The following is a 19283-nucleotide window of genomic DNA, read 5'->3' as shown; positions in this document are numbered from 1 at the left end:
CTTCAGAAAAACCTGGGAGAGAGCAGAGCTTGAGATGGATCAACTTTAGGTCACGTTGTAATTGAGAGTTTAGCGTTTAGCCTCTAACTTATCGATTAAGCTAACCCAGACAAGAAGGCCATCTTTTTAGTGACCATCAACCTACCTAACTAATCTCCAATTCAACAATTCGTCACCAAATTTAATCCAGTTGGCGCGTTTGTTCATTGAATTCCGTGTCCCAAATTACGATGCGTCGTCGTATAACGACGCCAATATGAGGTTCAAATCCGATATTAAGAACACACGCACGTTCTCAAGTGAGCTAGCTTAGATCTTTGCATTTCATATTATCAATTTCCAATATCTAATATCTGTAGAATTGGTGGCTGCACTTTCGTCTCTCGAGAAGATCGCCTGGGTCCGCCTTGACGATGATACCGTACGCTTCACCGTGATCCCGGATACCGGGTCACAAGTATGGGCGTTCGTAACCACCTTTTATTTTCCCGGCTACTCAAGCAACCCCCTAATATTACTAAACCCTCATGTCTAATCATCCCCGAGCAGCTCGTTCTCTATGGACTTCATGTTCGATCATTATGCCTTACTGTCCGCAGAACCGAATAATACCATCAACCTCGAGCTTCCCCTCGGCCCTCTCCAGCGCGCCCTCAAATCCGCCCTGAACGGTAGTTCGGCATCGATTCGCCTGACTAAGAAAGACGGGATCCCCGTGCTGTCTATGACCATTACTACTTCCGTCGCACTGCCCAAGGAGCCTCAGGGCGTGGCTCGTTTCGGCAGCGTGAATACGAACGCGGCTCGCAACCACGATGACGATGACGGGGTCTTCGCTCACGAGCCATTGGAGACGAACCTACACCGTGAGCGGGAGAAGATCATCACACATGACATCCCCATACGCATCCTCCACCCCAGAACCGTCGAGACCATCATGCAGCCCAAAGTGCGCGAGCCCGACGTCCACATCCAGCTGCCGTCCCTGCTCCAGCTCAAAGCCATATCGGACCGCTTCACCAAGCTTGCCATCGCGTCGCGCGCCTCCACGTCTTCTTCGGCCGCCGGCGCCGGCATATCCCCCAAGCTGGAGCTGAGCGCCAATATGCACGGCGGCCTGCGCCTGCGCCTCGAAACCGACACCCTCAACGTGGAGAGCCAGTGGCACGGGCTCGAGAACCCGGACCTCGACCCCGCGCAGCTCTCGTGTTCGTTGTCGGAGCACCCCAGCACGCGCTTCAAGGAGGCTGGGCCAGAGAATTGGGCGACGGTGCGCGTCGACGGCAAGGACTGGAGCAAGGTGCTGAGCGTGGGCCGGCTCGAGGGCCGCGTCATTGCATGTTTTGCCGATGATCATGCGCTGATTATGTATGTGTACGTCCCCCAGTACGACGATACTGGGGTCGGCGAGGATTCGGTGGTCACGGTGAGTTTTTTTTCCTCTATCCTTTTCATATTTCAGGGACAGAAGCCGAAGCCGAAGCAGAAGCAAATGAGATTGAGAGAAAGACTTTTGGGGTATGCTGACTTGCGATTAGTATTACGTATCTTCGTATAGCTCGTGATTCGTGATGGAGTTGGCTTGATACAATAGACAAACAGCTATGTCATGATTAAGATTTGAGAGATGGTCGGTCTGAGATTTCTAAGATCTAAGATCCAAGATCCTAGGAAGAGTATGCCCGGGTAGGTTTTGAGAATGGTCGTCTTTACTGCCTTGTATGGACATCTTTGTGCTATGTGATTGCTGGATACCTACCCACCTACCTATCCATCTGTCTATCGACTTGGGTACCTATGTAATGAATAGAATGAGAGACGCAAGTCAGAAGTGCATGTATGCCATCTCTAAATATTGGTAACTCGCCCGTGTTTGTTTGAGTTCGGGTTCATCTTTTAATTATATGTGTTTTTTCTTTTCTTCTATAAGCCATATCCATAAGTTGGGTATCCTGTTATATTTTATATATATATACCTACACACACGCAAACCTAGGTAGGCAAATAAGTAGCTACCTAGGTATCGTACAATAAGGCAAGGCAGATAGGTATCTCATACCCATCTCCTCCTACCTACCTACATAGCAGTAAGTTATAGCTTAAGGACTAGCCAATTCCCCCTCGCCTCGCCATCCTTCAACACCCGCTCCAGCAGCCCGCGCACGGGTCCCTGCATCTCGGTCCCCGCGTGCCACCGCTTCGGGCCTGCGTACACGTCTATGAAGCCGTCGGGCCCGGAGACGCAGATCAAGTTCGCCCCTGCTACTGCTGCGCTCACGCTATTGCTATTGTTATTGCTGCCATTGTCGTTGTCGTTGTCGTTGTCGGTGGTGTTGTTGTTGTTGTTGTTAGATGTGCAAAGGCAGCTCAGCCCGCGCCGCTCCGCGTCCTTGTTGTCCGGGAGCTGCTCCAGCGCCGCCGGCGCATGCCACGCGCAGGACGGCGCGGCGGGGAGGAGTTGCCGTGGCGATGCGTCGGAGAGCGCGGCGCGCACGGCGCGGGGCCCGATGTACACGTCCTCCTCGTCGACGAAGTAGGAGACGCGGAAGTGGTTGGGGTGCTTCTGGTGCAGGTCGCAGATCAGCTGCGCGAGCGATGATTTTCCCTCCTCTTCGTTGTTATCCACCGTTACCGAGTCTTTATCGGGTGATTTTTTACTACTGCCCCATATGCTTGGCATTAACCCGCGGCTCTTCTCACTGCCACCACCACTAATGCCACTAGAAGCCTCCAACCGCTCCAGCTCCTCCCGCCCCAGCGCATCGGCGCTCCGGCGGTTCGCCCAGAGGATCGAGATCCGCGGCTTCGCTTTTTCTTCCTCCTCCTCCTCCTCTCCTCCTTGCTTTCGTGCATCTAGAAGCTTCCGCGCGATCTGCAGCGCGGGCGCGATGCCCGTGCCGCCGGCTAGGAACACGACGTTACCGCCATCGCCATCACCGTTACCGTTACCGTTACCGTTACTGCCAAGCCGCTTCTCGACGTCGAACCCGAGGTGCGGGCCGCGCAGCCACACGGGGTCGCCGACGCGCTGCTTGCTGAGGTACGTCGACACCTCGCCGCCGTCGACCTTGCGGATCAGGAAGCGGAGGACTTTGCCGTCGTCGTCGTCGTCGTCGTCGCTACTAAGACTCACAACACCATCACCACCATCGACAGGAGTAGAAGCGGAGTAGCTAAGCGGCAGCGGCGTGTAGTGCCGCGCGATCTGCAGCTGCGGCTGCTTCACCTCGACGGACCAGAGCCCGTGCTCCCACGCCTCCTTCACCACCCCCTCTCCCGCTCCCGCTCCCCCTCTTCCCAGCAACGGGGCACCGGGATCCCCCGCGCGCAGCGTTAGTACGAAAGCCGTGGGCGAGACCTGCTCTTTCGCCGCTATGATGAACGGGCGGAAGGATATCTTGTTCATGACGGCGTTTTTGTCATTGTTTTGGTTGTTGTTGTTGTCGTTGTTGTTGTTGGGGCCCGGGACGCTCTTCAACACGCCGGCGAAGATCAGGACGCCGGTTACGCCGGCGAGGTTGAAGAGGGCCCATTGCTTCCAGGTCCCGCCTCGGCCACCTTGTGGGCGGGGGTGAGGGCCGCCTGGTGGTGGTGGTGGTGGTGGGTAATTATTTACAGGTGATCTGTTTTGTAGTGAGGGAGGGGATGAGAAGAAGAGCCGGGTTTGCTGGCGTCTTCGCGACGAGAGTATGGCGGAATATTGCAGCCGAGTGGTTGTGGCTGTGGCTTGGTGTAGGCGAGCGGACGAAATGAGACGTGGAGCCGCCGCCGCCCGGCTGGCACATCTTGTTGCTAATGAGGAATTCATTGGTGCTAACTCATATTGGGGGGTTTTTTTTAAAAAAAAGGGGGGGGGGTTGGATTTAATTGTGAGATCCCTTAGTGCTGGTGATACTCATGAATCTGATGAAGAATTTGTATGAGAAATGAAAAATGAGAGAAAATTGATGTTGTTGCCAGTTGCGGAACGGCCCGTCGGTTCCACAAAATGGGTGTAAGGTTACTCGGCCACCAACTGGCAGATTTTGTAACATGCGAAAGCATTTTGTATTATATATATGTAGGTATCTTATGTACTTGCAGAGGTATTTAAGGTATCTAAGGTAGGCACTTAGCCCCTGAATAGTTATTTGATTTGTAACGTCCAAGTTTAATGAGTTGAGGCGTTGGTAATTCTGGCGATGAGCTATTATACAGTCTATCCAGCCGAGCCCCCAGTGATCTCAAAGGGTACCCATATATGCGATATCTATAATCTAATGATCTCCCCTTCCTGGTTGATCCCGCCTCGGAAATGGTCTGCAATAATGTTGCCGTTGATGATCGTCTCCTTTATCACCCCTTCCACGTGCTTCGGCTCTATCCTCCCGTACCAGATCCCGTTCCCGGCCAGAGGATGCGGGTCGCCTGCGTTAATCTTATGCTTTGGCGGTAGATAGACGATGACGTTGCCCGCAAACTTATGCCCCCCGATGTGGCTGATCTGGCCTACCCTTGCCGTGGCCGGCGCTTCTGTTTCCGCTTCTAGTCCCGCGACACCCGGAAGCTGCGGGGTGGAAATGCTCTCGTTAATCACGGGCCCCTGGAGGACGTCAATACCCGCACGGGGTAGCTGCCTCTCAAACTCTTCCTGGAGAATGGGCCCGTAGATGCCACATCTCTGGTCCCGCTGTCCGTGTCCACAAATCAGAACAAGCACGTCATCTACGTCGCGCACGCCATAGAGCGCGTTTTGGTACGTCTCATTCCTAGTCAAGCGGTCCTTATGTATGGGCGACAGGCCATCATTCATCGGATGCAGCTTCTTCGGCAGCAAATAGCCTTTGACCAGGGCTTGCGCGGAGTCAAAGGAGACGCGAGGAAGAAAGGGGATGTATTTGAAGCTAGGGACCAGGTACACGGACGTAGTCTGTATCTCGGGCTGGGTGGAGATGGCGGAGGGGAACGATGCGTTTACGATGGAGACATTGTGGAAAGGCTACATGGTCACTTACCGTTAGCCAACATGGACCGTACACAATAGGCAATTACACGATATCCGGGGATCGCATATAGGATCGGCGAACTGGTCCTTCCTAGAAGGACAAAACAACAGAACTCACATCGCTAAACATGCCTCCTCGACCGAGAAGCTCCTTAAGATCGGCGGCTAAGTTGTCGCCGCTGTTATCCTCCTCTATGCGCGACGCCCAGTCGGTTTTACCAGTGCAGATTAGGACCTGCTGGGCATAGGCCGCTATGAGGCCATTCAGATTAGCCTTTTGATCAATGCTAGACCCGAGCGGCATGGAAGGTGTGTCGGCACAGTTGCAAGTTGGTTCCGGGCATTTCGGAACAGTATTCAGACCCCGGCGCGCCGTTAACGTGGTGGGAGGTGAGATTGATAGGTTATATCTTGTCTGGTATCTTGTCTGGAAGGCGGCGCGCGACCACTGCGCTCCTCGGACTAACGGTCGCAAAGACATTGCAATGGTATAACAGGATCACGACCTGTGGGAGAAGGAGTGGTTTGAGTAAAAGCCATGTCAGCTCAGAGCTTTACAGGATTTCTCGCTATGGCTATTCATGGGGTGCGGTCGTTCAGTGCGATTCTCGTCCGTCTGGTTTTCCCGCTTTCTCGGTTGTAAGCTACACATGTATGTACCTAACCTAGTACCTAACCTAGGCATCTAGGGATTTCTAACCTCCGAGCCTCGTAACTCCGATAGAATGCATTAATTCCGCATTCTTACCTGGTCAGTGCTTTGATCTAATGCACCAGTACGATAAAAAAGGGGGAATCCTAAAAAGGGGTATTTATTTCAACTCCAACCACCCTAAGGTTAGGTAGTGACTGAATATCTGCATACCAGCCTAGAGGTTCATATCATCATGGAAACACTGAATCTAGCTAATGAAGCCCAAGTTCCTGTAATACTGAAATCCAGCTCTGATCGTACCTATTTCTCAAGACTATCTGGCTATGTAAGGGCCTGTATTTCTCACAAAGATGTATGATATCATTATAAGCTCTACAGCCGATCACTACCTACCTAGGTAGTTAGGAAGCACAAACCTGAGTTGCTCATGAATGCTCTATGATAAATTATCTTGACGCTATTAGATACACTATAATCGTATACTACCTAGGCACGTACTCTACATATTTCAAAATGGGGCAGGCAACTTCATCTAATAGTGAATCTGCACTTGGCCCTGACCTTCAAACTGCATGTGAACCTGAAAACCGGATCGAGCCCGTCGTTAAGATCGACACAGCCAGTATGTGTACCCATGCTTATAAATTCGGCTCAATGGTACTCACCTGGGCTTGGAACAGAAAAGTTACAAAGCCAGTTGAGCTACGAGTTTCGCTGGGAGCAATATTACCGGACAGCACTTAGAAATGCTTTGAACTTCGGCCTTGACACCGCGTATGGCAAGTCTGAAGGCCAAATATCCTGGGGAGAGCATGACCTTGTCGACTTTCTCAGCTTTGCCGTTCCGGTCAAATTGAAGGCAGACCTCGACGTTGCAGGTCCGCTTCTGCTAAAGGCGATGATGCGTCTAGGCCAGTTTCCGTTCCATAACGGACAAACTCCTTCGACACTAGGAGCAGGTGAGTGACTTGGCAATTCTTTGAGCTGGTTTGTAAATATCAGTCCTTCCAGTTTAGGCGACCATTCTAGGTATTAGAGATTATGAGCAAATCTCATTAACATGATATAGATGAGTTCTTCGTCGCGTGCTTCTTTCTGCAACGGCGTTACGAGGAATACTCCCAAGTGTATGCTGACGAATGGGACAACAAAACGTCGCAAAAAATCCTTGATAGATGGTTCCATCGCCTCCTATTCCAGGTCATGTCTAACAAGCCCGACTTCGGTCCATGGCATGAACTCCAGGGAGAGGACAAACACTTGGCTAGAAATCCGGCAGACGATGAAGATCTCATCATGGCCCGCACATTTGTCGAAGAAAGAAATTATGCACGCGACATGAAGAGGCCCACGGTTCGAATTCAGCTGCCGCCTGTGATTGAAATATCGGAACTTCCATCATCGAGGTCGCGCGACCTTACCGGGACGGTTCCGAAGGAGGAGTTCCGGGCACTTATTCGTGTACTCTGGGGGATTCACAATTATACTTCGACCGACATTTGGGTCGACGTCGTTGATCAACTCATCGAGACACATGGTACCGATTGGCACGGATTTGAGGCAATGCTTATAGAGTTAGAGGTAGGAAACTTCTAACCCTTCTGATAGGCAATGTACTCAGGTAAGCTAACAAGCAACAGCCGCGGTTTTCTTCGGAAATTAGTTCTTTACTCAATGAATTATACCGGGATCGAGATAGGGAGATGACACCATACTTAGAGGAGAACCAGGACGTGTACTAGATACCACTGTATCCATAGCGAGAGGCCTCGCACCGCCAATAACGTATACTCCAGAGTAAAAATATGTTTCCTTTGGTCATCGAAGGATATCAAACCAGGCAGAAAGTACTAAGTAAGAATCTTCCAGTGACCAACAGCGTGGGGGTTTGAGACGAGACTGTAGAACCATAATGGTAAGGTGTTAGATCAGTTGAAAATTGGCCTGTCCGTGTAATAGGGATTTTACTTGTGGCTGTATAATTTAGAAGTACACTTCTCGCTTTCTTGTCATTGTGGGCCAAATCTGCTCTAGAGACCACCTGCTATACGGTTAAGATACACAAGCATGTTTAGTGGTAACACTTCCTAGTCATGGGCCCATGGTTACTGGAAATCACTACATTTGTCAAGCTTCCTTTGTCACTTGGACGCGTACTCCACGTGTATGAACGCCCCTTTTACCAAAATTGAAGGAGATAGCTAGACCTACTGCTTTTCATGACGGCCATGTTCGTGATATGTACTTGGTTACATAGGATACCTCTTGTTAGTACCTTCTGTGGGAGTAACTCCCCACCATTAGGGAGCTCTTACCCCCTAAAGCCTTAGAACCACAACATCGACGATAGGGGCATCCTTCGTACCACGACCATGAGGCTCTTTTCGACTTGAAAACTACTGTGTGTATAAGCACATTGACACTCTCTAATTTTGTTTTATTGGTAAACAATGTCTCCCCGAGGATGCTGAGCCCTGCCCTTCTACTAGACATTTCCTCCATCCCACACATTCAATTTCATTTCATCTTCCGGAAACACCCTCCTCCAACCCTTCATCTTAACCGCCCACCCATCTACACTTCCCTTCCTCTTTCTCGTTCTCACAAGACTACCAGTCAATTTCTATCTTGTGTAGAACCAGATAATTACTTCTGAATAACTCATTGAACCACCTCAACCCATCACAATTGAGACACGCCGACACGGCCGCGATTACACGATGCCTCGTCGAAACTTGAACCGAGGGGAGGATGCAATCGCGTCGATGGCATTCTTGGTACCTTGGATGTTGTGTACTGGCTTCGCCAATGCCATGGTCCTTGTACTCGTCAACGTTTGTCAGATAATGAACATCTTGCCATCTGTTGAAATTCCTCACGCCACCAGTGCCACCGGCGAGCTCATCCAGGCCACGAACGAGCCTGTCCCTCAGTACTACGGCACGGCTGTTATTTTCTCCATTGTCATCATCTGCCGTTGCAGTAAGTACCTCTATACAGTTAATTTCGTGGGTTTCTGTCTTGTTATAGTTGTTGTTGTTGTTGATGGTTGCTACTAAGTATACCTACACACACCTACATCCTCATTTCATTTCCTTCTCATATCTTCCATTTATGTTTTTGATGGCCGACGACACATAATTCCTTCTTCTTCTTCTTCTTCTTCTTCTGCTTTTTAGAAAAAGGAAGGAAAAAGGACTGAACTCCCGGCTCCCCATACCCTAATCAGATCAATGCTATATTGCAAACAGACAGACTACTAACAAGAAAACGAAACACAGTGATCATGGGACCTCCCAAGTTCTTCATCAGCCTCACCATGCGAGACCTCCGCGTCCGCCGCCGTTTTGGGGAGGACCACTTCGCCATCGAACTCGCCTCGACCGCCTGCATGGTCATTATGAACTTGCAGATCATCATCGGCCAGATGTGGCTGCAGCGCGCGCTCTACACGCAGCAGCTGCTGGAGCTGGCGAATTCGCCCCCTGAAGTAGCCCCAGTCATCCGTCTCTTCTGGTTGGTGGGCTGTTATTTCTTGTGTTGGACGATTCTGTCAAACTATTTGTTGTACCTCGCCTGCTATTTCGAGTTCAGCCGGACTGTCATCCGACGATATCCTAGTACCCCGGTCCGCACGACTCTATGCGTTATGCTACTTGTCTTGCTTATTGGCTTTCATTTCTGGTAGACGGGATAGGATGGAAAAAGGACAGTTAAACTCTCCTTTTTACGACCATGACTGACTACGAAGACGATTACATGCCTACGGCCCAGAGTCTTCTCTTCGGTCAATAACTATCTGGCACAACTGTTTTCGAGAAATCAGTCCCCACGAAAAAGAGACCAACTCTTACCACCTACGACAAATGTTGAGACGGATCGAGTCTCCATACGACAACGAGTTGATCCCAAGGGATATTCTCTACATTTTCTTTTCCGTTTTTCTTTTCTTTCAAGGTGTTATGGATATGGGGTTGAACGAAGTACCTAATGAGTTGCCACTATGGACGATCCATAATAATCGCGACTCTTGCAGACGTGAAAGATTGAAAGTATGTGGCAGATTGGAACGATTGGAACGATAGGGGGAGGCTGTTAGGCCTGCCAATGGAGTAAAAGTTTGAAAAGGAGAAAATCGAAAAAAAAAAAAACCACCCATCAAATTGAACGAAACAAATTGTATTCTTAGGTGTTAGGCGTGTTACCTAGGTATTAGGTGCTTGAACATGCTATTCCTGTTACTCGGTAGTGTACCATAGGTAGTGACGAAGTGCTCTGCACTCTACTTCTGGTAAATCAATCTCGAGATCCTTATTGAGGAACTAAACGTTACATGCAAACCGTGATCTTATATAATGCTCTCGACCAACCAAAACCCATCTGCTCAAGCATCCATACGAATATGTCAGGTGGTTTTGGTTTGACCTGCTAGAAACGTAACCTACCTATCATAATGCAATATGTCGATACTTGATCGACAGCTATAGATCTAGATCGCCGATCTTGCTTTCAAGCTCATCATTTATTAAGGCACATGAGCCCCTAGGTAAACTGTAGCAAGAGTATACAATTTAACTGTGTTGTAGGTAGATAACGTCTTCAACCAACCTAACCTATAGAACTTTCATATTCCCAGCTAGAAATATGAGCAATGCTGTTTCCAAGCTTAATAACAACCACCACCACTACCGCGGTAGTAGCTCTAGGTGCTCTGCAGACTACCCTCCCAGTAGTAACGAAACCAACAGGGACAGCAGGGTGTGGCAAAACGCACCTACTCCCAGGCACAACGCAATACCACGACCTGACGAGCAGCGGGCGGGGGCGGAAATACTCGTTCCATTTACCGGGGAACTACAGCGAAACGACGCCGTACCCAGTACATAGTCCTAGGCTTCCACGGTTCCAGTAGCATCGGGCTCTCTTTTCGAGGCGGACACGAGGTTGAGTTCTGAGCAGTTCAGTGCAAATGTACCTAGGTCCCTAACTACCACCTAAAAGACCAACCGAGTTTTGGAAACCCCCTCCACCTGAGCAGAACCACGTACTAAACCCCCGCCAGAAAATAATGGTGTATCCCGACGGCGTGGGGGGGGTAAATTCTACTCTACCTACCTACCTACCTACCCTGATCCACACCACCCAAAGCCCAACTGACATCTCTTTCCATCTCCACCGAACCAGGGTGCCTGGGCCGGCGCGAACTACTCCGAGGTCTCCGTCGACGAAGCCCTGCAATTCGTATCTGACCTTCCTCTCCACGCTGCGCGCCGAGTACTGCGTAGACGACCGCCGGGTCTACGCCACGGGGTAAGTCTTACCTACCCATCACCTACAATAACCAATGGCTGCACATCATCTCCATCGGCGGTGGCTTCATCAACACCCTCACCTGCAACAGCACACCATCCCGCCACCCACTCCCCCTCCTCTCGATCCATGGCGGCGCCAACACTAGCGTGCGGTACACCGGTGGCTCGGGCGAAGGCGGCGTGGAGCCGGATATCGCGACGTGGATGGGGTGGTGGGCGGCGCAGAATGGGTGTGCTGATGGTCGGAAGAGGGTCGATAGTGTACATAAATGCTTTTAGTAATACCGAGTGTAATATTTAAGGAGGTTCTTCTATCGATACTAGGTACCTAAGTAGTTATAGAAGAGCGAATTCTGTCGGCAGAGCTGGTCCGAGATATGAAGCGTGAATTACCTAGATCAAACGACACGGCGAATAAACACAGCCCTCCCATTCCCACTCCCTCTCACAGGAACGTCCACGCCATCGATCTCCACGACCTCAGCCTCATCCTCGCCCGGCCGCATATCAGGCCAATCTCTCCACACTTCAACATCGTGCGCAACACTATCGCTGCACCACTCACTCGCCATCCGCGCAACGCGAAGACCCTGCGCCAAATCCCCGACCTCAAAGACCATAAACCTCGGGCTCAGCTCCTTTGCAATATCCAAGAGCCTGGCATAGAACACGTCCTCTGGTCTCCCATCCTTTGTAGACGAAGAAGAAAACATCACCGGGGAAGGCACCAGCGCAAGCTTCGGCTCGAAGTTGCGCACCGAGCGCGCGGTGTCGTGGCTGAACCCCCTGGCGGATATATACGGCGGGTTCGAGACGAGGACATCTACTGTTCCCATTTCCTCAGCCACGGACGGAAGGAAACCCACAGAAAAGATATCTGCGTGTTCAAAGCAGACTTTGTGACCGGGGTTCCAACCTAGCTCATGGCGTCCAACATTGCGCGCGAGATTTTCCCTCGCGAGCCCCACGGCCCGGGGATTCACATCGTAGCCGCGCGTGACCATTCCAGGGAACCGGCGGCGCAGGAGCGAGTCCAGCAGCAGCGCGATGCAGCCCGAGCCCGTACACAGATCCAGGATCCCCAGCCCCTCGCTATTATCGTTTTCCACTCCACGTTCCCCATCCCCCCCCAGCGCGACCCCAGCACGCACAACACCCGCCAGATGCGCAACCCACGCCTCAGTCTCCGGTCTCGGGATCAGGACACCGCGGCGGCACCTGATCTCCAGGTCGCCGAACGGCTGCGAGCCGAGCACGTACTGCAGCGGCGTGCCACGGCCTCGTTGGCGACAGAGTCTACTCAGCAGGCTTGAATTTCCCTGCAAGTGTAAGGCGTTGAGCGAGCCATGGTTGCTGCTGCTGCTGCTGCTGCTGCGGAGCCGCGACTGCGACAGCAGCTCCGAGACATGCTCACGGAGCCATCGCAGCTCGTTCCGCGCGGAGCCTAGGTCGCGGCAGGCGGGGAGCAGGGCCGCGAGGTATGGCGAGATGTGGTGCGCGCGCCGGATCAGGGAGGGTGGGAGGCGCGGCATTCGCCTGTGGGCTAGAACCGGGAGAGGAGGGTGCTTAGGGGAACCCAACCATTTGTTTTTGGTGCGTGGGTGGTGCGTGATGTTTAAGTTTGGAGTTGAAAATTGAAGTTGAGATGAGAATTATTCATCTAAAAAATGGTTGTACATAGTAAATGCATGGCCCCGCTAAATATAGGCAGAACTAAGCTCGTTCATTGGCTAGTATCGATTTTAGGAGCCCCTTTATTGATAGCTCCGGGGTAGGTACCTACCCGCCTAGTATATTACTTCGCAATCACACATGATGGGGATTTTTATTATTTTTGTTATTCAAGGACATATACCTATCCTAGTTGGAAGCATCGAGTCGGGTATCTCAGGTAGGCACCTAATATATATACATATAGGTACAATATACACCCTCCCCCTTCATTTACTCCTTTTCTTTCGGAACTACGTAAGAAACGACGGTGCCCCCTTTTGCAGGGAAGAACTTGATCGCCTTACGAATATCAGCATCACCCGTTAACTTGGACAGCGCCTCATCGGATTTGAGAATCTCCTCCGTGATCCATTGCTGGAATTCGTCGCCGCTATCCGCGATATCGGCTGGCCTGGTCGGTATTTCCACCACGCACCGCACTTTTCCGTTCACCCGTACCACGCAGCTTGTCTGGCTTCGTCCCAAGTACTGCAGCGAACCATCCGGGACGGGCCACGTACTTTTACCTTGGACGAATATGCTAACCTCGGTAGGCTTGAGAATGCTCCAGCACTCCTCAGCTAATGTTGGCGCGATAGGCGCAATCATCCGTATGAGATGAACTGTGGTTTCGTACTTGATCAAATCCGAAGCCGCCCCGTTTTCGACAAGTACATTCGTGAGCCCCATTAAAGTAGAGACGGTGGTATTCAGGGTATACACTTTTTCTAGTGCCTGGGTGACGGAGACGATGGTGTTTTGTGTCGCACGCCACACCTCCACGTCTGCATCCCATTGTGCAGATCCTTTTCCGTTGGCAGGCATGCTAAAGTATGCTTCCCCATCAAACTCAGTTCCTGGTATGTTATCTGGCTTTCGCACACTTTGCACAAAAGTGTATACTCGGCGTAACCAGCGCGTAACGCCATAGATTTTATCCTCATCCCAGTTCAACACCTCACTAACAGGTGCTTGGAAGAGGATATGGGCTCTCGTAGCATCTGACCCATACTTGGCAATGAAAGTAGTGGGGTCTACACCGTTGTGTTTAGATTTTGACATCTTCTCAAATGTGACCGATGCGGTCTTTCCCGATGCCACCACTTTAGGTTCGGATGGATTCGACAAATCTACTTCGTCTGGTTTCAGGAATTGACCACTGTCAGGATCCTTGTATGTCTTTCCGTGCACCATACCCTGCGTAACAAGTCGTTTAAAAGGCTCTCCCGAGAAGTCTTGCGGTGACTCTAGAAGTTTCCCCTCTTCGGTTTCAGACCCAATTTCGGGGTAGAGAATGCCCATTACAGCCTTGTACACAAACCGAGCATATAGGAGGTGTAGTATGGCATGTTCGACTCCGCCAACATAGATGTCGACTGGGAGGTAGCTTTTGGCAGCGGCCTTGGAGATTGGCGCTTCCGAGTTATTGGGATCCGGGAATCGCATGTAATACCAGCTAGAATCGACAAAGGTGTCCATTGTGTCGGTGTCTCTTTTAGCAGCACCGTGACACTTTGGACATGTGGTGTTGACCCAATCAGTAGCGGATTCAAGCGGATTGCCTGTCCGGCCATTTGCCCAATGGGTATCTACTTTGGGGAGGGTGACGGGAAGCTGATCTTCCGGAACGGGCTGTGGCCCGCACGTCTGGCAATGGATGATGGGAATAGGGGTACCCCAATATCGTTGCCTACTAATCAACCAATCTCTAATTCTCCACTTGGTGCTACTTTCCACGAGGTTCGAAGCCGTCTTTAGTTGGAAAATGATACCCTTCGCTGCAGTGCTGGAGGCCATTCCATAGTAAAAGCCGGCAATGGGTGTCATCAAACCTGGCTCTAAATAAGGCTCGTCTTTGAGAGAAGAGGTGAGTCCATCCGGCTGAGGTGATACGGCGAACTTGAGAGGTTCCTCGGGAAGATGCCTCTTCCAAAATGCAAAGTCCCTTGTATCGTGGGCTGGCACTCCCATAATCGCCCCAGTCTCGTAGTCTCCCCTAACGTAAGGGGCGACATACACAGGAAGAGGCTGGGAATTTGGTTGCTGAATGCTCTCTAGAAATGTCAACGGATTCATCGCTTTCAAGTGTGGTATTAGATAGCCTTCTGTCGTATCAGGAGGGAGATCCTCTACCCGTTCCACAAAGGCACGTAGATCCGGATCATCTCGCGCCAGTTGCTGGACCATAGGCGACTGCGGCGATAATGCGATGAACTGAGCTGCAAATATAGTTTCGGGTCTCGTGGTATATATCCTCAACTTATGCAGTTCCGCCGTTTTTGACTCCATGTACGCAGGGAATATATAATAGGCACCATCAGTCCGGCCAAGCCAATTCTTCTGCAGGGCTAACACTCGTTCGGGCCAGGCATCTCCCTCGCCCAGCTTCTTAAGATCTCTCAACAAGGTTTCCTTGAATTGAGTGATGTGAAAGAACCATTGCTCAAGTTCGCGTTGCTCAATCATTGCTCCTGATCTCCACGATCGACCTTCGGAATCGACCTGTTCGTTGGCCAAGACCGTGTTGTCGACAGGATCCCAGTTTACAGTCGCCTTTTTCTGGCTTACGAACCCGTGCTTATGCAGTAAGAGGAATATTCTTTGGGTCTGTTTGTAGAAGTCTGGGTCACATGTTGCGAATTCCTACGTAGCAATTAACACAATACTCTTTTATCTTGATTACAGTATTATGTGAACGAACCCGCGACCAATCGAAGCTTGCATTCATAGATTTAAGCTGCTCTTTCATGTGGGTGATGTTATCTCTTGTCCAAACGGCCGGATCAATGCCATGCTCTATTGCTGCATTCTCAGCAGGCAATCCAAACGCATCCCAGCCCATTGGCAGCAGAACATCGTAGCCTTGTAGCCTGCGGAAGCGAGCTATTACATCGGCTATAGTATATACCCGGAGATGACCGAGGTGCAAGTTTCCTGACGGGTAAGGAAACATGGAAAGAATATACATGCGCTCGTCGGTAGATTGAGAGCTGACAGACTTGGGAGTAGAATGAGAACTAGTACCTTGGGGAGGCAGCTCTCTCTGTTCCCGAATCTGTTGCCATTTTCGGTCTAAAGCAGGTAGGTCGAGCCGTGCAGTAGCATAAAGTCGCTGGGGAATGGAAGTTCGTGGACTCGTGGTAGACCAAATGCTTGCAAACTTCCAATGCGGTCTCGATTGACCTACGATTTTCCTTGCGACAGAATACATTAGATGGCTCGCATGATTGATTACCTTCCACAAAGGAATAAGCTAGTCAATAACACCAAAACTGCAAGCTGTGGAAGCTTAGCAGGTAAGCTCTGTCAGGTAACTCCAGGGAAATTCAATAGCCTTAGAATTATGTAGGAACTTGTAAAAGAAACTTTCAAGAAACCTTGAAATTTGTAGACATGAAAAAGTGTGAAGACGTTCAATTACATAAGTTTAGCACTATCAAAATGATGCAAATGTAACTAACCTAACCTTAGTTACTTATCTTATCAACTCAGCTGTGACCCCAGTCCAAATATTAGCCACACAGCCACAGTTGTCCTGACTACTAGTTACTAGTAGTATGTACTTAACCCCTTTTCATTTAATTCATGTTCGATACCCCTTTCTTTCTTTCATATTCACAAAGCACAAAATATCAAAATAGTTCTTGTACGCTTAGAAACGTATTATCTTTTTATCATCTACCGGGCAAAAAACATGGGTCAGTAGGTAAGAAAGGGTTGTAGCTAAGTACTTAGTATCTTCTGATGGCGGGGAAATGCTGAGCACGATTTGCCATTGCGTCCCAGAGGTCGTCAAATTCCAAAATTCCATCGCGAACCATTTGTCTTACTCGCCTCAGCCGACAAATTCTTGGTTGATACTCTGATAAATCTCTACTTAAGTCAGTAGGTACCTAGTAAGGGTTTGTGTACCTAGTGATGTCGCTACCTCTTAAGAATTCAGGATATTGCCTTTCATTGTGATAGCATAGGGGCTATCCCCGATGGCGAATCTAGTATTAAGGCTTGCTTAGTTCAGAATGCCTTCAACTTTCATCTCTTTAGCTGCTAGGTGCTATTGAGCTGGCAAGCAGACACCTATTAGGTACTGATAAAATGTAAGGTAACTACTAGCTCCTAGAGCTTTGGTAGTTGCTTACTATCCTGGCATCGCTAGACGTCATTGGATCGGCGTAGTAGGCTGCCCGAGGTAGGTATGGAAAAGTCCCTCAAAATGCCCTCCATGCCTACCTAGGTATAGATTATAGTATTCTAAGATTTTCTATGTATAAGTCAAAAGGTTTGCATATGTACAAGTTTGGCACTGCTCCAGCTACTCGTCAATGCCAGTTAATAATAAGATGACTCTTGGAACACACACGAGGTTCTTACTTACGTGGCACATCTACTCTTGAGATAAAAAAGAAGTTCATGATTACCTAAATAAGTAGGGATATTCATACCGCAATGGAACTTTCCGTAGGTGAGGTGCTTCGATAGAGGCACGGTGTCGCATCCTGTCTATAGTGACCGCTTTCGTCCATTCGATCATTGTACGAGGAGCAATCGAGTGTAACAATTCTTGCACTGGACGTCGCATCATTGATGAGCACTAGAGATTCAGCGGCATATACAGGTACTTTTGATGCACGGGTCGCGTAATATATCATCTCTCATTGGTCAGCATCAGGCAAAACTTAGCCCATTGGACGCTTTGCAGATGCTGACGGAATATAAATAATGTTGCTAGGTTGGATGGCTTAAGCAGTGTGCATTCACTCTACCATCATTAGAGGAAATTTACCTGCTTCACTATGATTTTGCAGTTTCCTTCCTCAGTAGCGACGCTGATCGTCGCCGGCGTCCTATTGGGTCTATATCTAGCGTATCGCGCCGTACTTCCGAAGCCAATCCCGGGAATCCCATACAACAAGAATGCCGCGTCTAAAATTTTCGGCGATGCTCCCGAGATGATGGACTATGTCAAGCGCACTGGGCGCGTTTTTGTAGGTTTCCCTAGGATGAGGTAGTGATGCCTGGGGGAGATTGTCAACTAATGGAAATCAAATTAGTGTTGGCTTACCTCGATGACAGTTAGACATCGAAGTCCTATTATTCAGGCCTTCATCAAACCTATGTCCCGCCCGTGGGTAGTAGTAACAGACCCCTTTGAAAGTCAGGATATACTCCTACGTCGCACAAAGGAGTTTGACCGGAGCAACATGTTTGGTGATCTTATTAATGGCATCCTCCCAGAACAACATATTCAATTTCTGTCAACCGACGCCCGTTTCAAGGATAATCGAAACCTCATTAACCATCTGATGGCACCTACTTTTGTAAACCAAATCAGTGCTCCTGAAGTGTACAAATCCGTGTGCACCCTCATAAAGGTATGGCAGGTCAAGTGCGACGTAGCCCAAGGACGTCCATTTTCGGCAGATCACGACATTGTATATGGGGCACTGGATTCAATCTTTGCGTCCTCATTCGGACTCTCTGAAGATGATAGCATCACACTTCCGCGACTCGATGCCATATCCAGCTGGACTCCAGAGATTCCAGACGACATTGATACGCCAGTCCCGTTCCCAGACGGTGTGATTCCTAGGATATTCCAGGCTGTCGGAACTCTCGCAGATTTAGTCACAAGTACTCAATCATCGCCAGTACCGCGTCTGACATCTTGGGTACTCCGCCAATTTCCCTACATGAAGAAAGCTGCAGTTATCAAAGACCAGTTCATCAGGGACAAGGTTGACGAGTCGCTTCGGCTTATGAAGAGCGGCGATGACCGCCCCCGGAGCGCCATTCACTCTGTATTGCTCCGGGAGCGAGAAGTGGCAGCGAAGCACGGCAGGCCACCCGCGTACCACGGGCGCGCTATCGCTGACGAATTCTTCGGTTTCATGATGGCTGGAAACGACACAACAGCGACGACAGTCTCTTGGGGCGTCAAGTTCTTGACTAACAATCAAGCTGTGCAAGACAGGCTACGCGCCAAGCTACATGCGGCGATCCCGCAGGCTGCGCAGGAAAAGCGCGCGCCGACGTACCAGGAGCTTATCAAAGCGCATGTACCATACCTGGACGCCGTCGTCGAAGAGGTGCTGCGCCACGCTAACACCATCGCTTTCGTGGCACGTGTTGCTGTGCAGGACACGATGGTCCTGGGATATCGCATCCCTAAGGGTACAGATGTATTTTTCATGGCCAATGGTGCGGGTTATCTAGAACCCAACATGGCTGTAGATGAAGCGGTGCGGAGTCCGGGGGCGCGGCATTACGGGGGTGACGGTAAGGTTCTGACGGGGGCCTGGGATGACGGCGACGTTGCTGAGTTCAAGCCGGAGCGATGGCTAGTCCTCGACCCAGAAACGGGTACGGAGGTGTTTGATCCCTTAGCCGGGCCGACGTTAGCCTTCGGATTGGGTCCACGTGGTTGCTTTGGTCGCAAGCTAGCGGTTCAGGCTCTTCGTATTCAATTTGCCATGACCATCTGGTACTTTCATTTACTAGAGATCCCCCCAGAGCTAAACGGGTATGGAGCTGTGCAAAAATTTGCGAGAGAGCCGACGCAGTGCTATCTTCGTCTCAGGTCTGCCATGGAAGAGTCATGATTTGCGGGATGTCATGAAGT

General features: G+C 50.3%; 8 protein-coding genes across 8 annotated transcripts; 4 read left to right on the top strand and 4 right to left on the bottom strand.

The window, feature by feature from the left end:
- Window positions 1-36: 36 nt before the first annotated feature.
- Window positions 37-1871, top strand: GGS25DRAFT_491079 (Hus1-like protein). The gene is made up of 4 exons (XM_049261055.1): window positions 37-299; window positions 360-465; window positions 550-1426; window positions 1539-1871. Exons 1-4 carry the CDS (start codon window positions 257-259, stop codon window positions 1563-1565), a joined length of 1053 nt encoding a protein of 350 aa, XP_049116785.1. The 5' UTR covers window positions 37-256; the 3' UTR covers window positions 1566-1871.
- Window positions 1826-3918, bottom strand: GGS25DRAFT_285762 (uncharacterized protein). The gene has a single exon (XM_049257511.1). The coding sequence runs from the start codon at window positions 3806-3808 to the stop codon at window positions 2093-2095; it is 1716 nt and encodes a 571-aa protein (XP_049116784.1). The 5' UTR covers window positions 3809-3918; the 3' UTR covers window positions 1826-2092.
- Window positions 3919-4053: 135 nt separating this feature from the next.
- GGS25DRAFT_491075 (Sucrase/ferredoxin-like-domain-containing protein) lies at window positions 4054-5806 on the bottom strand. The gene is made up of 2 exons (XM_049261054.1): window positions 5103-5806; window positions 4054-4978 (listed from the first exon to the last, which is right to left on the bottom strand). The coding sequence occupies exons 1-2, from the start codon at window positions 5463-5465 to the stop codon at window positions 4250-4252; spliced, it is 1092 nt and encodes a 363-aa protein (XP_049116783.1). The 5' UTR covers window positions 5466-5806; the 3' UTR covers window positions 4054-4249.
- A 273-nt stretch (window positions 5807-6079) lies between these two features.
- Window positions 6080-7637, top strand: GGS25DRAFT_491074 (uncharacterized protein). The gene is made up of 3 exons (XM_049261053.1): window positions 6080-6598; window positions 6709-7220; window positions 7280-7637. Exons 1-3 carry the CDS (start codon window positions 6274-6276, stop codon window positions 7379-7381), a joined length of 939 nt encoding a protein of 312 aa, XP_049116782.1. The 5' UTR covers window positions 6080-6273; the 3' UTR covers window positions 7382-7637.
- A 722-nt stretch (window positions 7638-8359) lies between these two features.
- Window positions 8360-9327, top strand: GGS25DRAFT_521810 (uncharacterized protein; the record flags this gene model as incomplete). The annotated part of the gene is made up of 2 exons (XM_049264116.1): window positions 8360-8621; window positions 8921-9327. The coding sequence occupies 2 exons, from the start codon at window positions 8360-8362 to the stop codon at window positions 9325-9327; spliced, it is 669 nt and encodes a 222-aa protein (XP_049116781.1).
- A 1973-nt stretch (window positions 9328-11300) lies between these two features.
- GGS25DRAFT_285724 (S-adenosyl-L-methionine-dependent methyltransferase) lies at window positions 11301-12603 on the bottom strand. The gene has a single exon (XM_049257510.1). It carries the CDS (start codon window positions 12481-12483, stop codon window positions 11350-11352), a length of 1134 nt encoding a protein of 377 aa, XP_049116780.1. The 5' UTR covers window positions 12484-12603; the 3' UTR covers window positions 11301-11349.
- A 164-nt stretch (window positions 12604-12767) lies between these two features.
- On the bottom strand, window positions 12768-16080 carry GGS25DRAFT_491071 (leucyl-tRNA synthetase). The gene is made up of 2 exons (XM_049261052.1): window positions 15366-16080; window positions 12768-15307 (listed from the first exon to the last, which is right to left on the bottom strand). Exons 1-2 carry the CDS (start codon window positions 15873-15875, stop codon window positions 12896-12898), a joined length of 2922 nt encoding a protein of 973 aa, XP_049116779.1. The 5' UTR covers window positions 15876-16080; the 3' UTR covers window positions 12768-12895.
- Window positions 16081-17352: 1272 nt separating this feature from the next.
- Window positions 17353-19276, top strand: GGS25DRAFT_285640 (cytochrome P450). The gene is made up of 2 exons (XM_049257509.1): window positions 17353-17649; window positions 17716-19276. Exons 1-2 carry the CDS (start codon window positions 17458-17460, stop codon window positions 19261-19263), a joined length of 1740 nt encoding a protein of 579 aa, XP_049116778.1. The 5' UTR covers window positions 17353-17457; the 3' UTR covers window positions 19264-19276.
- Window positions 19277-19283: the final 7 nt, after the last annotated feature.

The sequence above is a fragment of the Hypoxylon fragiforme genome (genome assembly GCF_022984875.1).
Source record: "Hypoxylon fragiforme strain CBS 206.31 chromosome Unknown GGS25scaffold_5, whole genome shotgun sequence".
In the NCBI taxonomy this organism is placed as follows: Eukaryota; Fungi; Ascomycota; class Sordariomycetes; order Xylariales; family Hypoxylaceae; genus Hypoxylon; species Hypoxylon fragiforme.
The sequence above is the reverse complement of the archived record's forward strand: the minus strand, read 5'-3'. Positions and strand labels throughout refer to the sequence as shown.

Bases quoted from the DNA above. Each gene is read 5' to 3' on its own strand.
- GGS25DRAFT_491075 (XM_049261054.1), bottom strand. From the start codon at position 5,465: ATGTCTTTGCGACCGTTAGTCCGAGGAGCGCAGTGGTCGCGCGCCGCC. The intron at 4,979-5,102 runs GTGAGTTCTGTT...GTGACCATGTAG, and splicing joins GAGGAGGCATGTTTAGCGAT to CCTTTCCACAATGTCTCCAT.
- GGS25DRAFT_491074 (XM_049261053.1), top strand. From the start codon at position 6,274: ATGCTTATAAATTCGGCTCAATGGTACTCACCTGGGCTTGGAACAGAA. The intron at 6,599-6,708 runs GTGAGTGACTTG...AACATGATATAG, and splicing joins TCCTTCGACACTAGGAGCAG to ATGAGTTCTTCGTCGCGTGC. The intron at 7,221-7,279 runs GTAGGAAACTTC...AACAAGCAACAG, and splicing joins CAATGCTTATAGAGTTAGAG to CCGCGGTTTTCTTCGGAAAT.
- GGS25DRAFT_491079 (XM_049261055.1), top strand. From the start codon at position 257: ATGAGGTTCAAATCCGATATTAAGAACACACGCACGTTCTCAA. The intron at 300-359 runs GTGAGCTAGCTT...TAATATCTGTAG, and splicing joins GAACACACGCACGTTCTCAA to AATTGGTGGCTGCACTTTCG. The intron at 1,427-1,538 runs GTGAGTTTTTTT...ACTTGCGATTAG, and splicing joins GCGAGGATTCGGTGGTCACG to TATTACGTATCTTCGTATAG.
- GGS25DRAFT_285762 (XM_049257511.1), bottom strand. From the start codon at position 3,808: ATGAATTCCTCATTAGCAACAAGATGTGCCAGCCGGGCGGCGGCGGCT.
- GGS25DRAFT_491071 (XM_049261052.1), bottom strand. From the start codon at position 15,875: ATGTATTCTGTCGCAAGGAAAATCGTAGGTCAATCGAGACCGCATTGG. The intron at 15,308-15,365 runs GTTCGTTCACAT...ATTGCTACGTAG, and splicing joins CAAGCTTCGATTGGTCGCGG to GAATTCGCAACATGTGACCC.
- GGS25DRAFT_285640 (XM_049257509.1), top strand. From the start codon at position 17,458: ATGATTTTGCAGTTTCCTTCCTCAGTAGCGACGCTGATCGTCGCCGGC. The intron at 17,650-17,715 runs GTAGGTTTCCCT...AAATCAAATTAG, and splicing joins AGCGCACTGGGCGCGTTTTT to TGTTGGCTTACCTCGATGAC.
- GGS25DRAFT_285724 (XM_049257510.1), bottom strand. From the start codon at position 12,483: ATGCCGCGCCTCCCACCCTCCCTGATCCGGCGCGCGCACCACATCTCG.